General features: G+C 36.4%; 1 protein-coding gene across 1 annotated transcript in view; it reads left to right on the top strand.

Annotated features, from left to right (window-relative positions):
• Window positions 1-15,865, top strand: part of LOC148940065 (juvenile hormone esterase-like) — a 272,646-nt gene that overhangs the window by 166,143 nt on the left and 90,638 nt on the right. Inside the window, exon 6 of the mRNA XM_089106326.1 lies at window positions 6,898-7,063. Coding sequence (XP_088962452.1) covers window positions 6,898-7,063 — 166 coding nt within the window. The remainder of the gene's footprint in view (window positions 1-6,897; window positions 7,064-15,865) is intronic.

Raw genomic sequence — 15,865 nt, 5'->3', positions numbered from 1 at the left:
ACGAAAAGACTATATGCATGCAGGTTTTCAAAAGAGCATATAAGCAATATCATAGACAGTGCTGCTCTATCATAGTTAGTAACATTATTGAAACTATTAAAACAGCTAAATCGATTGGAAATTTGCTAATTCGATTGGAAGCTCTAGGGCCCTTTTTAATAGTCAAAATTAATTGGAGGGCAAGCATCCCTCTTCTTTTTTCTTTTCTTTTTTTTTATCAAAAATAGACTACAATATTGAAAAATACAAAATCATTTTCCAATGCATATTTTAAGTTCTTCTTCTTTTCTTTCTTTTATCCAGCGGTATTTGGTCCTCCTTTCTGCGTTTCCTTTTCTTTTTCGATCTCTTAATAATAGGTTGGTGATACTTCACGTAATGGATAGAATCAAACTGGTTATTGTTTCCTTTTCATACTCCTGAAAGAAAAAAAAAATAAATCCTGTTTAATTTTTCTTCTTTTATCTAAAAGTTCTTGCTTATTTGTAATCTAATTGGTCCCTATTTCTCTATTATTCCTTCACTTTACTACCTATCTATCTTACCTCTTACTCGACGTTCCATAGCTTTCCACTTTTATAATTCCTTACGTACATAAATTTTTCTCTCCTAGTACATTTTATCTACCTTTTTCCTAAAAACTTTTTTTTCATTCATACGATTCTCCATCCATTAATTTACCATACAACAATTTCAAAATTCTCATTCTAACTACCCACGGCGACAAGGGGCTTCTCTCATTCATTAGGCCTATAACATGTAACATTAAAATACAAATTTAAAATGCATATACGTTTTTATAATTTAAAATACATTCACTTTTCTTATAACACTTTAAAACACTTTTTACTATATTTATATAAATAAAAGAAAAAATTAAAAATATAACACCATTATTTTTTTTAATACATCACATTTCAACACACTACTCTCGCTGGGCCTTGCGTTGTTAGGTAGCTACAATAATCCTCAAAAAAATTCCCCAAAATCAAATATTTTACAATCCAGGTGAATCGTATCCCCCTCAAGATATAAAATAAATTCCTCTAGTTTAAAATAAATTCCAAACAGTCATTAAAAAAATGACCAAATCTAAAATCTATAATCTAAAAATTCATAAATCCTATATTCTCATCCCTATAAGCATCCCTCTTCTTTAGCCCATAATTTCCCAAACACTTCCAATCAAAATTTTGAGACTTATTCTCCCCAAAGTCATGCAATTTGCCAATTATGCTTTAAAACTGAATAATGCTTTAAAACTAAATCAAAAGGCACCGTGTGTATGCTGGTTAGACATCTCAGCAATATCCCAAGAACGACTGAGGCTATTAAATTAAAACTTTCAGGGTTACTACTGGGGAGGATCTTTTGACTCACATAAAATGGACTCTAGGGAAAAACGTAATTAATAAATAACCTAGAATAAGTTGAAGCTTTATGGTTGTGAACTCTGACCGTTGTCTCTTACCACTTATGAGTGCAACAATGTAGCCAAGGGGTAATTACAAGTGTGTTATTTACCTATTGCCTTTTAAACCACTCGATTTGGGAATTGTATTGTTTGAAGCAAATGTGCATCAATAAGATTGATCAAATTATTGTAAAAATAAAAAATAGGCGTATAAATAGGCATTGCAAAAATTATTTTTATCATATTCCAATGAACTTTGTGTTTGAGCACTCGTCGTAAAGCATTGGAGACAAAACTTCAAACTTTAGCGTGATTAGTTGGGGTTGAGGAGGGGGATAGCCACCCTCATATGGCATAATTTCTATTCATTTTAACTTTTAGTATCACCCTTTCCTTTCATTAGAAATATATTCTTTTATATATAATTTTTTTCCAGTTCTAGACCGCACCCAGGGATGCGCCTTAAAAAATTAATTACGTTTTTCCCTAGAGTCAATTTTATGTGGAAGTGGTGGTCGTATGAACTTTGGAGGGGGCTCACTCGATTGAAAATTAAAAATTCCATCCTGGTGCCCTTTCTAAGAGCCAAAAGTGACCACAGGCCAACAAGTGTCCCTCCCATTCCTTTTTAACTGCCCCCTCCCTAAAGGCATCCGATCAAAATTCTAAGATAGCCATTTTATTCAAATTAGTCCAAAGATCCAATTAGTCCAAAATTAGTCTAAATAACTCTGACTCCGAGGTTAACATAGTCCCCCACATCCCCCAACACAAGGATTATATGTTATGCAATTTGCCCGTTGCTTACACACTAGGTGTTTTATTAGTAAAGGGGGACATGTTTGATTCTGGGTCTAAAAAGGATTAGGGTATTGAGGTGAAAGTTTCAGGGTATGTTGAGAGGAATGTTGAACAAAAAAATAAAATAAAAATAGACTTTGCAAGCTGGTTTTCAAAAGGACATATCAGCAATATCCAAAGAACGGCTGAGGGTATTAAGTTGAAACTTTCAGGGTATGTCGAGAGGAATGTTGAAGACAAATTAAAGGGCTGCAAGCCCCCTTGCCCTTTTTAGATGCTCCTCTCTTCAACACTAACGGAAATTTTGAAAAAGTAATTTTATTTAAAATAATCAAAAGGTAAATAACTATGCCTCTGAGTTGGCCATACCCAACACAGCCCCCGGGACAATGATTGTAATTACGAGATATGGCAATTGTATACATGCAGGATTTATCTTTGGGAAAAGGTGAACGTTTGATCCTAGCTGTGTCTGAAAATGTCAAGAGAATTAAGATGAAACTTCAAGGAATGTTGAGAAATGTGTTTAACGAAATTAAAATACGCTATGGGTATCCTTTTTTTTTATCAAAAAGGCGTATCTGTAATATCATAGGAACGGCTGAGATTATTAAGTTGAAACTGTTAGGGTATGTCGAGGGTGATGTTGGAGTGTGGTTGGAAGGCAACCAGCCCCCTCTCACCTCCTTTGAGCTTCCCTCTTCCTCCCAAAGACATACGATCAAAATTTTGGCATGGCTATCTTGTTCAAAATAATTTAAAGGTCAAATAATTATGCCTCTCGGGATGACATAACCCCCAAAACCCCTGGGGTAAGGTCTGTAAGTTTTGCAAGTTGTTTCTTGTTTACGTATAAGGTTTGTCATTGGGAAAAGGTTGTTTGTTTGATCTCGGGTGTCCAAAAAGGCTTAGGGTATTAAGGTGAAATCTTCAGGGCATGTTGAAAGGTGATCAGAGGACGACCCCCCTCCCACACATTTCCCCTTCTCAGATAACACCACTCACTCAACACAGATCAAAGTCTTAAAAAGTAATTTTTTCGAAATATTCTAAAGGTCTAACAATTATACCTCCAGGGGTGCTTTGCCTCCCACCGCCCTTGGGGCAAGGAGAGTAAATTATGCAATCTGCCCATATTTTGTATGCAGGAAGAATCATTAGGAAAGAGGGGAATGTTTGATCCTGGTGCTTTCGAAAGGCTTATGGTATCAAAGTGAAATCCCGGGGAATGTTGAGGAGAATATTGAACTAAATGAAAAGAAGCTATGTGTACCAGCCCCCTACCCCTCTCATCTCCTTTTTAGCTTCTTTGCCCCTAAAAACATTCGATACAAAGTTTGAAACAGCCATCTTGTTTAAAATAGTCTAAAGGTCAGATAAATAAGCCTCTGGGGATGTCAAGTCCCCCAGAACCCTCGTCGGGGAGGGGGGGGCTGTAAGCTATGCAATTTGTCCATTGTTTACATAGAGGAATTATCATTGGGAACGAGGGAATGCTTGATTTTGGGTGTATCCAAAAAATGTAAGGGTATTAAAGTGAAACTTCAGGGTGTATTGAGGGGGATACTGAACCAAATCAAAAGACTCCGTGTGCTTCCAGAATATCAAAAGTGCTTATCTACAAAATCTTAGAAACGGCTAAGGATATTAGGGACACTACGATTAGGGGGACTTACTTTAGAACGCTTACGGTTAAGGAAGAGGGAAGGGACACTAGTCAAACTCTTGTTCGCAGTAATTTTTGTTCGTTTTAAGTTTGATGTTGACAATCAATTTAATTTTAATCGTTTTAATATTTTTTCATTCATAAGGAATTAATTTAATTCTTTCTATTTTTAGTTAATTTTTTATTTTATGTTTGATATGTTGATTTATTTTATTTGTGTTCATTTTGGATTTCATTTATTCTTTGATTGTAATTTCTGTTTGTTTTGAATTGTTAAAGGACTTAATTAGTGCTAGTCTTAATTTTAATATTAAATAAAAAAAAACAAGTTTTTTCAACTGAAAGTAAGAAACAACGTTAAAACTCTAAACAAACAGAAATTATTACGTTTATGAAGGGGGTTGGCCCCTTCTCAATACCTCGCTCCTTTTGCTAAAGTTTTTTAGTACTTTCAAAAAGCTTCTTATTATTCTAATTAAACTAATTAAACGACCCTTGTGTTTCAGGAGTCGTTCTTAGAGAATATGGACAAAATACAAACTTTAGCATAAAGAGCGAGGTGTTGAGGAGGGGTGACACCATTAATATATGTAATAATTTCTGTTCGTTTTAAGTTATTATGATGCTCCTTACTTTCAGTTGAAAAAGCCGTTTTTTTATTTGATTTCTGATCATTTTTTAAATAATACCAGGAAATCTGGCTGTACCTCTACGGAGAAATCCCCCTCCCCATGGGAATATCCTTTAGACAATTCTATCCCGGGGAAAATTTATCCCGGACAATTACCCTTAACATCTCCAAGCGTAACATTGAAACGGAAAAGAGAAAGCAAGACATATAAGAAGAATTTTGTATAGGAATGATGGCAAATTTCTCCACTGTAAAATTTCCTCTGAAAATATCATCCCCTGGAAACTTCCCTCTCCATGGAAAATTTTCCTTTAGACCCCCCCAGCAGAAAATTTGCCCTCCCCCACCCGAGAGTGTAAGCATACTTCAAAATTACAAATACTATGCGTAAGCAATGGGCAAATTTTATAACTTAAGGACCTTTCCCCTCTGGCTGTGGGGGTCATGTTACATCCAAAGGCATAGTTACAGGGCCTTTCAACTATGATGAACAATATAGCTATCTCAAAATTTTCATTGGAATATTTTGGATAAAAAGGGGGAGGGAGCCTAGTTGCCATCCAATCTTTTCAGTCACTTAAAAAGGGCGTTCAAATGAGCCCTCCGTTTTGGCCATTCGAATGAGCCCTCCCCAAATATTCTAGGACCACTGGGTCGAAACAATAACCCTTGGGGAAAAATAAAAAAAATAAATAACAACGCATCCGTGATCTTTCTTCTGGCAAAAATTGAAAATTCCACGTTTTTGGATAGCCTATAGGAGGTTGCAACCTCAACAGTAAGGTTTTCTGATGTGCTGAATCTGATGGTGTGATTTTCATTAAAATTCTTTGAATTTTAAGGGTTATATCCCCCTTTTTCGAAAATAGGCAAAATTTTATGGGCTCGTAGCCTTTGATGGGTAACACTAAACTTAATGAAATTTATATATTTGGAACCAATTTTTTTTTATATATCTATTGGTATCAAAATTCCGTTTTTTATAGTTTCGGTTACTATTGAGCCACTTCGCTCCTTACCTACAGTTTCTTACCAAAAACTGTTTAATATCTCATTACATTTCTTTAAAAAACTCATTTTTCGGAAAGTTTTATTTATTTAAAAATCATTTCTGTAAAGAACTATAGAACTCATGCAGAATGAGCGTCGGTTTTGAAGAGGGGGTAGTTCTCCTCAAAGCGATAATAATTTGTGTTCTTTTCAATTTGTCTCTTTACTTTCATTTGAAAAATGAGGGTTTTTTAGATTTAAGTCATACAAATGGCACTGAAAAATAGGTCGAAATAATTATTAGGAAATATGCTTAGGCTGTAAAAAAAAGAAGTGAAAAAAGACCTCGGCATGCCACAACAGCAAAAAGGTATCGAATGGAATTTTATCAATGAAAACACGTGCAAAGATGAAGCTTAAAAAAAGAACTTCCAGCATCTAGAGAAAAAAATCAGTTATCTTGTTTAGATATTAAATAACACTTCTATGCCAAAAAGACATAACTTGAAGATTTACACCTTTCTATGAAGATAAATATCGATTTTTATTGAAGAAACGTTGCTTTACAATGCTTGTTTTTTTCTTCATAGCAAACAGCCGACTCTAGAAAAGACAATTAACTTAAAAATACATTAGTTGAGATTCCGTAATTAAAGCTGTTTTCATTTTGAGACCTTAATGTAAAGGGAAGTCATAAAGCATTTTTCTTTTATCTCTTCACTGGGCATCTTCCAAAAGAGTGAGTGTTTCTATAAGGGTTTGGGAAAGATATAGGGTATTCAGATGGGGCTTCTGGTTCCGTGACCAATACTGGCAAAATTCGGTGCATAATTTGTGTATAAAGATAAACTTATTCTTGCTTTAGATAACCAAGTTGAAGAACATTTGGAAAGCTAGGTCTTATTAAAGCTAATCAAGTCCACTTCGGATATTCCCAAAGCAATCATACAACACAATAGCTGAATTAAATTCATTTTCGACGTTTTCTCTTATTGAATTTCAGCTTTTCTCAGTACTGCCAAGAATTAAATCCTATTTTATAAACTCGGCTGCTGAAATTATAATAGCGTCTCTAGTGCGGGAAAATAACTTATACCCTTTAAGATCAACAATGAACCAAATTCACTTTGGTTTATGGTTCTTACTTTTTACCACCAAGCTGTAGCAATTGTCCCAAGAAATTTGTCGTTCAAGTGTTTCCAATTGCATAAAACTAACACTGGAAACTTTAATTTTAGCCACTTATCGTCTAGAAGGGATGCCCTAAAAGTTTAATTTGTCAATTTTTTTTACTTTAATTCCGACACCCCTGGTTTTTTAGCTATTACGCATGCAAAGAAAAACGATGAATAGATTTCCTGTATCTAGGGGAAAACTAACTGTTATCTTTTCTAGCGACATTCCTTCTTTCCAATCCGTGCCGCTCCCGTTGTAGACGGGAATTTCAGAAGTCAGCCATTTTTGCCGCAGCACCCCCGTGAACTTTTTGCAAGTGGAAATTTTAACAAAGTTCCAACTATATCTGGTGTGACGAAAGATGAAGGTCTACTTTTTTATCTTCGTAAGCCAATTTGTCTTTTTTCTAATTTTAGAAATGCTATGCCTGACGTGCGAGTTAATTGGTTAAGCGAAGAGAGTTCGATGTATGAGCTAAAAATGAAAAATAAGATAAAACTGAATTGACGTTCAGTTGCTTTTTTCTAAAAATTACTATTTTTATATGATTTTTCGCGCTGTTACGGTAAAATTTACTAGGGAATGCTACTTAATCTTCATCTAAACTAATTACAAAATACCGGATCTATTAGAAAAAATTGGTCATTTCTAGCTAGTAAACATTTAGCTGATCTTGATACCTACTTTTTATTTTTTAACATGAACTAAAATAGCCTGTTATTAGTTTTGGTAGTAACGTAATTTATTACAAGCAACTGTAACGAAAAAAGAAATCAGCATTCCACCAAAAGCATTACCTTTGATGGTGCACTGATAAACATAACGAATAAGTAAGAACATACTGAAAGGAATGAAAGAAAGATTGGTGGGTCTAATCATAAATGGAGACGAAAAAATTAAATGAAATACTAACACACACACACACGTAACATTACTGAACATGTAACCGAACATGATTCTGGACCAACATAACAATCTCTATATATTTAAAATCAATTGTAGGCCTAATTTTTCTGCATTTCTTTTCTTTGAATTTGCAGCTAAATTGTTCAGGCTACAAACATGAATCCTTTCTAGGGAATAATTTTGGAACTATGCGGATATACGTTGGCAGTAAATATAAAAAAAGGAATTCCAAGAATCAAGAGTGGTGGTTAATTCCTGGTGGCATTTTCCTAGGTTCGTCACGCCAGTCTGCTAGAAGGCGATGCACGGTAATGTTTAATAACAAAAATACTTGATCTTCACCAAAAGGTCATTAAAATAAGGGCTTTTTAAAAAATAGTTTGACAGAAATTGAATTCTAATGTATTCCGATGAATTCCAAAATGTCTAGCCCCGTAGATTTGACTTCTTTTCATGCTGCCAATAGACGAAAAAACTGGTTCTCTATTCTTTGAAGTTTCTTCTGAAGCCTTTCTCACCTTTATGATTATCAGCCAAATCTGAAGAGGATTTTCTTCTGCTCCACTGACGTTGAAGACACAACGCTACTTCTACTGCGTCTTCTGAAGATGCTACAAATGCGTCCCAAATCCTTGCTTATTCCCACCAAAGGGGCTTTAATAAGTTATTTTCTCCTAATGTATCCTTCCCCTATAAGGAGATTTTGGTCATCTTTGTGTTGGGATTTTTCATGCATTTTCTCTTTTTTGTTGAATTGTAGGGTTTTAAAAAGTTAATTGATTTCCGTATTTTACCTCGGTGTGATTCTTAAGGGTCCTCAAATTTTTGGAACGCTTATTATTGTTATTATCTGGTGGCTACCTTCTTTGGAATAAAATTATATGAAAACATATTTTTATGCTACTTGAACTATTTGATCTGCTATTTAACTATATTACAGTTCTTATTAATTTCCTGAGATACTACAGATACGCCCTAATGACAACCTGGATGCACGTAGTGTCAGTTGATTTAGTTCAACATCCTCTTCTTCATTTTCTAAGAGTTTCAACTTAACACCCTTAAGCGTTCTTGATGTATAGTAGATACAGCCTTACGACAACCTTGCTGCACATATTGTCTTTCGATTTAGTTCAACATGGCCTTAAAGTTCCAATTTAATACCTTTAGCCGTTCCTGTGATACTAAAACACAGGAAAAAGCCTTCGGATTTTTCTTAGCTTTCTCTCCTGGATATCGTAAAGAACAAGCCCCAGGGAATCAGGCAACCGAATCACTCAGATATAGTGTTGCTTAAGTCTGAGACGTGAAAAACTTTGGAAATGTTCATTTTATAAACCAATAATAAACTTTGGTAACAAAAAGGAACAGAAGTTGACATGCAAGGTTTTTATGGAAGGGATCGTCGCATAGACTTCGAAGAAGGCTCATTCAATTTTAAATTGAAAGTTCTAGTTTCCTTTTTAAGAGTTAAGAATGGTCGGAGGGCAACCAGCCATCCTCCCTCACGGCCCTTTTCCCCCAAATACTTCCGATCAAAATTTTGAGATAACCATTTTGTTTAAGCTAGTCAAATACCTATACTAAATGAACACCTAATACCATATACTAAATGTCAAATACCTATGGTTCCGGGTTTGATAGATCCCCTCCCAGACCTCGGGGCAAGTGCTATAAGTTTTGCTGATTACCCATTGTTAACATACGAGGTTTTAATGGAAGGGGTGGTCGTATAAACTACAGAGTGGGCTTACTAGGTTGGAAATCAGAAGTTCAAGTACATTTTTCAAGAATCAAATGTGATGGGAGAGCAACTAGTCCCTCACGCCCTCTTTTCTCCAAATGTATCCTGTCAGAACTTTGAAATGGCTTTTTTGTTCAAAATAGTCCAAAATTTAAATAACTTTAACTCAAAGATTGACAAATCCCCCCTCCAGCCAGTGGGACAAGGGCTGTAATCTATGCAAGTTGCTCATTGTTAACATATAGGGTTTTTATGGAAAGGTTGGTCTTATTAGCTTTGGAGGGGGCTCAATTGATTGGAAATTGAAAGTTCTAGTATCTTTTTGAAGAGTCAAAAATTATCTAAGGACAACCAGCCCCCCCCCCAACTCATCCCCGTTTGACGTATCCATTTTGTTCAAAATAGCCCAAAGGCCAAATAAATATTCTTCCAGGGCTGAACCCCCCAGCCCAAGGGCAAGGGCAGTAAGTTATGCGAGTCAATTATTGTTATTTTGATACTTTGTTTACTTTGATACCTAGATTTACGGATTTATGGGGCAACTTTGATTTACAGGGCAATGGCTGTAAGCTATGCAAGTTGTTTATTTTTACTTGCATACTTGTTTACTTTGTTACTTTGTTACTTTGATATTGTTGCTTTGATACTAGTTTTGATGCTTTGATGAAACCTTGATGTTAATAATTTGATTTTGATATCGGGGTTGTTGAAAACCGGAAACTTTGCAAATAAAAAACAAACAGAATTTAATAAAAAATTAAAACGACGAAAAATTACTATTAAAGAATAAACGAAACCCAGAACAGAAATTAAATAAACAATCATATAAAAAAACACAATAGGTACTAATATAGATGAATAAATAAATCTTTAAACGAGTAAAACTTAAATTGAATATGCAAATCAAGGAGGGTGGGTGCAGTGAAGATGTTAAAGTTAGAAGGACCAAGGCCCAGGATTTTCTTTTTTTTTACAGTTGAAAAAACTTTGGAAGAATAGTAAAATAAGTCAGTGTCAAGATTAGAATATTGGAAGCTACAGTGATGACAGTGGTCAGGTTTTGCACTGAAGCGTGGATACTCCAAAATATAGAGGACGATTTACTCGATGTTTTCAAGAGAAATTGACTACGGATTGTTTTCGCTATCCGACTGACTAACCATATCTCAAACACGAAGCTATACGACCAATGTGGGCCAATCCCGCCTTTAAGGGCTATAATGAGAGGATGATTCAGATGGTTAGGACACGTACTGCGGATGTAGGATACTAGATTACCCAAGATCGCCCTTGTCGGGAAACCGTCCTAGCCTAAACGAAAATCAGGTCGCCCCCGAATGGGGTGGGAGGATGTAAGGTAATATTAGTAGAGAGGGGTCATGAGCTCGTGACAGAACCACGTGGTTCTGTCAGCATTTTTAATACTGACGGGGCTCCAAATAAGGGCATAGAGTCATTAGGGAGAACACGTGGTTAATGGGGTCAATGACCTAAATTTCACAACAACAACAACGACCTTGACATTCGCTGAGAGCGTGTACTTACAACAACAACAACATCGACCTTGGACCACCTGTGCTGTCGACCTCAATTCACCTATCGTGAATCAATAATTCCCCTTAAAAACAACAAATTAATTCCCCGTTCTTGACAGATCAATCAATCAATGACATCATCTGTCAGACTTTAAAAATTTTCGCCTAGAAACGATTCTCCAGGAATAGATCCAAGTCATTAATGTCTTTGCCGCGGAAACAACTCTTTTGGTCTAACTCCAAAGGATATTAATAACCAAAGGCCATGGAAACAATTAGGCAAGAAGCGTCTTAGCGATGAATTGTTTTGGCGCGCGAAAAGGTTTCATATTAATTTGAAATGCGTTAGCACAGAGATGCCAATAACAAAGGAACACGCTGAATTTACGTTTAGGGATTATTTGGGCGAAACTGTTTTAGACAGGTTATGGAACTATTTCGGCGAAACGGTTAGAGACATTTTAAAAGATGATTTTAGGAAAGATTTTAGAAGAGAATTTAGTGGTGAAACTCTGTGGTCGTTATAATACACAAGTTTCATTTGAACAGTGTTGTGAGGTCCTCTAACCCAACCCCAAAGGGTTCCAATCCTCCTACCCCAACCCCGAAGGAACCCCCGGTCCTCAAAGGCCCCCCAAGCTCCCAAAGGCCCTCCACCGGTCCCCAAATGTCCCCCAGGCCCCCAACTGCCCCCCCCCGGACGCTCAAAGGCCCCCCAAGCTCCCAAAGGGCCACCGGCGCCCCAAAGGCCCTCCACCGGTCCCCAAATGTCCCCCAGGCTCCCAAAGGCCCACCCAGACCCCCAAATGCCATCCCCGGACCCCAAAGCCCATCCCCCCGTCCCCGAACGCCCCCCCCAGCTCCCCAAGGACCACCCACCCACAAGGGACCCCCCGACCCACAAAGGCTCTCCCCGAGCACCCGTCTTTCGTTGATGTGAGTTGTCTGAAACCTATGATTTGGGATGCGTAGTTTGCTACTTCAGGCTTTTCTGAGCAGGATTTCTTAGCCATTCGTAGGTGTGTGTTGACTGAAACCAATACTTTGGGATGAGTAGTTTCCTATTTCAGGCTTTTATGAGCTAGGTTTCTTAGCCTTTCGTTGGTGTGTGTTGAGTGAAACTTATGATTTGGGATATGTAGTTTGCTTTTTTGTCTTTTCTGAGTTGGATTTCTTAGTCTTTCATAGGTGTGTGATGTCTGAAACCGGTGATTTGGGATTTGTAGTTTGCTATTTTCGACTTTTCTGAGCTGGATTTCCTAGCCTTTAATAGATATGCGTTGTCAGAAAATTATGATTCGGGGTATATAGTTTGCTATTTTAGACTTTTCTGAGCTAAGGTTTTCTAGTATTTCGTAGGGGAATGTTGACTGAAACCAATACTCTGGGATGAATAGTTTGCTATTTTTGACTTTTCTGAGCTAGGTTACCTAGACGTTCCTAGTTTAGTGTAGTATGAAAACTATGATTGGTGATATTTAGTTTGCTATTTTCGACTTTTCTTAGCTGGATTTCTTAGTCTTTCATAGGTGTGTGTTGTATGAAACCTATGATTTGGGATGGGTGGATTGCTACTTTTGACTTTTCTGAGCTGGATTTCTTAGCCTTTCATAGGTGTTTGTTGACTGAAACCTATAGTTTGGGAGGACTAGTTTGCTATTTTTGACTTTTCTGAGATAGGTTTCTTAGCCGTTCATAGGTGAGTGTTGTCTGAAACCTATGATTTGGGATATGTAATTTGCTATTTCCGACTTTTCATAACCGGATTTCTTAGTCTTTCGTAGGTGTGTGTTGTCTGAAACCTATTTTTTGTGTTGTGTGGCTTGCTATTTTTTTTACTTGTCTGAGCTGGATTTCTGAGCCATTCGTAGGTGTGTGTTGACTGAAACCTATGATTTGGGATGGTTAATTTGCTATTTTTGACTTTTCTGAGCTAGATTTCTTAGCCTATCATATGTTTGCCCTTTCAGAAAATTATGATTTGGGAAGTATAGTTTGCTTTTTGGACTTTTCAGAGCTAGGATTCTTAGTCACTCATAGGTGTTTGTTGTCTGAAACTTCGAGTTTGGGTTGAGTAGTTGGCTATTTCAGACTTTTCTGAGCTATGGTTTCTTAGTATTTCATAGGTAAATGCTGTCTGAAACTTATGATTTGGGATATGTAAATTACTATTTCGGGCTTTTCTGAGTTAGATTTCTTAGTCTTTCATAGGTGTGTAGTGTCTGAAACCTATGATTTGGGATGTGTAGTTTGATATTTTTGACTTTTCTGAGCTAGGTTTCTTAGCCTTTCATAGGTATGTGTTGTCAGAACAATATGATTTGGGATGTGTGGGTTGCTATTTCAGGCTTTTCTGAGCAGGATTTCTTAGCCATTCGTAGGTGTGTGTTGACTGAAACCTATGATTTGGGATGGTTAATTTGCTATTTTTGACTTTTCTGAGCTAGATTTCTTAGCCTTTCATAGGTGTGTCCTTTCAGAAAATTATGATTTGGGAGGTATAGTTTGCTTTTTGGACTTTTCATAGCTAGGATTCTTAGTCACTCATAGGTGTTTGTTGTCTGAAACTTCGAGTTTGGGATGAGTAGTTGGCTATTTCAGACTTTTCTGAGCTAAGGTTTCTTAGTATTACGTAGGTGAATGCTATCTGAAACTTATGATTTGGGATATGTAAATTACTATTTAAGGCTTTTCTGAGTTGGATTTCTTAGTCTTTCATAGGTGTGTGATGTCTGAAACCTATGATTTGGGATGTGTAGTTTGCTATTTTCGACTTTTCTGAGCTATGTTTCTTAGCCTTTCATAGTTATGTGTTGTTAGAAAATTATGATTTGTTAGTTTTAGTTTTCTATTTCAGTCTTGTCTGAGCTAAGGTTTTATATTATTTATTATGTGAATGTTGTCTGAAACCTATAGTTTGGGGTGATTAGTTTGCTATTTTTGACTTTTCTGAGCTAGGTTTCTTAGTCTTTCGTTGATGTGTGTTGACTGAAACCTATGATTTGGGATACGTAGTTTGCTATTTTTGACTTTTCTGAGCTGGATTTATTAGCCTTTCATAGGTGTGTGTTGACTGAAACATATGATTGGGATGTATAGTTTGCTATTTTTTGCGTTTTCTGAGCTAGATTTCTTAGCCGTTCATAGGTGTGTGTTGTCTGAAACGTATGATTTGGGATGTGTAGTTTGCTATTTGAACTTTTCAGAGCTATGATTCTTAGTCCGTCATAGACGTTTGTTGTCTGAAACCTCTAGTTTGGAATGAGTAGTTTCGATATTTCAGGCCTTTCTGAGCTAAGGTTTCTTAGTCTTTCATAGGTGAATGATGTCTGAAACCTTTGATGTTGGATATATAAATTACTATTTCGGGCTTTTCTGAGTGGGATTTCTTAGTCTTTCCTAGTTGTGTGTTGTCTGAAACCTATGATTTGGGATGGGTGGATTGCTACATTTGACTTTTCTGAGCTGAATTTCTTAGCCTTTCATAGGTGTTTGTTGTCTGAAACCTATAGTTTGGGATGACTAGTTTGCTATTTTTGACTTTTCTGAGCTAGGTTTCTTAGCCGTTCTTAGGTGTGTGTTGTCTGAAACCTAGGATTTGGGATATGTAAATTACTATTTCGGGCAATTCTAAGCTAGATTTCTTAGTCTTTCATAGGTGTGTGTTGTATGAAACCTATGATTTGGGATGTGCGGGTTGCTATTTTTTTACTTTTCCGAGCTGGATTTCTTAGCCGTTCATAGGTGAGTGCTGTCTGAAACTTATGATTTGAGATGGTTAATTTGCTATTTCCGGCTTTTATTAGCTAGGTTTCATAGCCTCTCATTGGTGTATGTTTTCAGAAAATTACGATTTGGAATGTGTAGTTTGCTATTTGAACTTTTTAGAGCTAGGATTCTTAGTCCATCATAGGTGTTTATTGTCTGAAACCAATAGTTTGGGATGACTAGTTTTCTATTTCAGAATTGTTCATTTTGAATTTCTGTTATGAAATGCAAGAGTTGGAAAATTAGGGTCTTAGTCCACCAGCTCAGTATTGGGGTCCCAGTCCACCAGCCTGTACGGTGGAAATTCTCTAGTTCAGACTTGGGGTCTTAGTCCACCAGCCTGAATGATGGACATCCACTATCTCAATATTGGGGTTTCAGTCGATCAGCCTGTATGGTGGAAATTCACTAACTCCGAATTATTGCCTTAGTCCACCATCCTGAATGGTGGAAATTCACTAGCTCAAACTTGGGGTCTTAGTCCACCAGCCTTAATGGTTGAAATTCACATTAGACGACACACAAACTTACACACACAATAAAAATTACACAAACTCACAAAATAATACACAAAAAATCAAAAAATCTCAAACACACACACATCAAAACTTACACACACACACCATAATTTACACAAAAACTATAAAACTTACACACACACGGAAAATTACACACACACACACACACACAAACTTACACATGCACATTAAAACTAACAAGCACACAAAAACTAACATGCACACAAAAAACTTACACACACACACACACACAAACAAAAAACACAAACAAACAAACACGAAAACTCAAACACACACACCAAAACTCACAAACACAAACAAACATACACACACACACACACGCACAAAAAAAATAAAACAAGAACACAAAAAAAAACAAACACACACAATCAAAAAAACATACAAACACAAACAAACACACACACAAAACATACTCACACACACACGAAAACTTAAACACACAAGCCAAAACTTACACACACAAAAACTTAAACACACACACAAACACACACACACAAAAAATTACACATTCTCGAGAAAACTTACATGCAAAAAAAAACTTACATGAACATAAAAACTTACACAAACACACACAAAAAAAACTTACACACAAACACACACGAAATCTCACACACACACACGCCAAAACTTACACACACACAAAAACTTACACACACACACACACACACACACAAACTTACACATGAACACAAAAA

The sequence above is a fragment of the Artemia sp. Qi Xiang Cuo genome, chromosome 20, assembly GCF_049724085.1.
Source record: "Artemia sp. Qi Xiang Cuo chromosome 20, ASM4972408v1, whole genome shotgun sequence".
In the NCBI taxonomy this organism is placed as follows: Eukaryota; Metazoa; Arthropoda; class Branchiopoda; order Anostraca; family Artemiidae; genus Artemia; species Artemia sp. Qi Xiang Cuo.
This window is presented reverse-complemented; position numbering and strand designations above follow the sequence as displayed.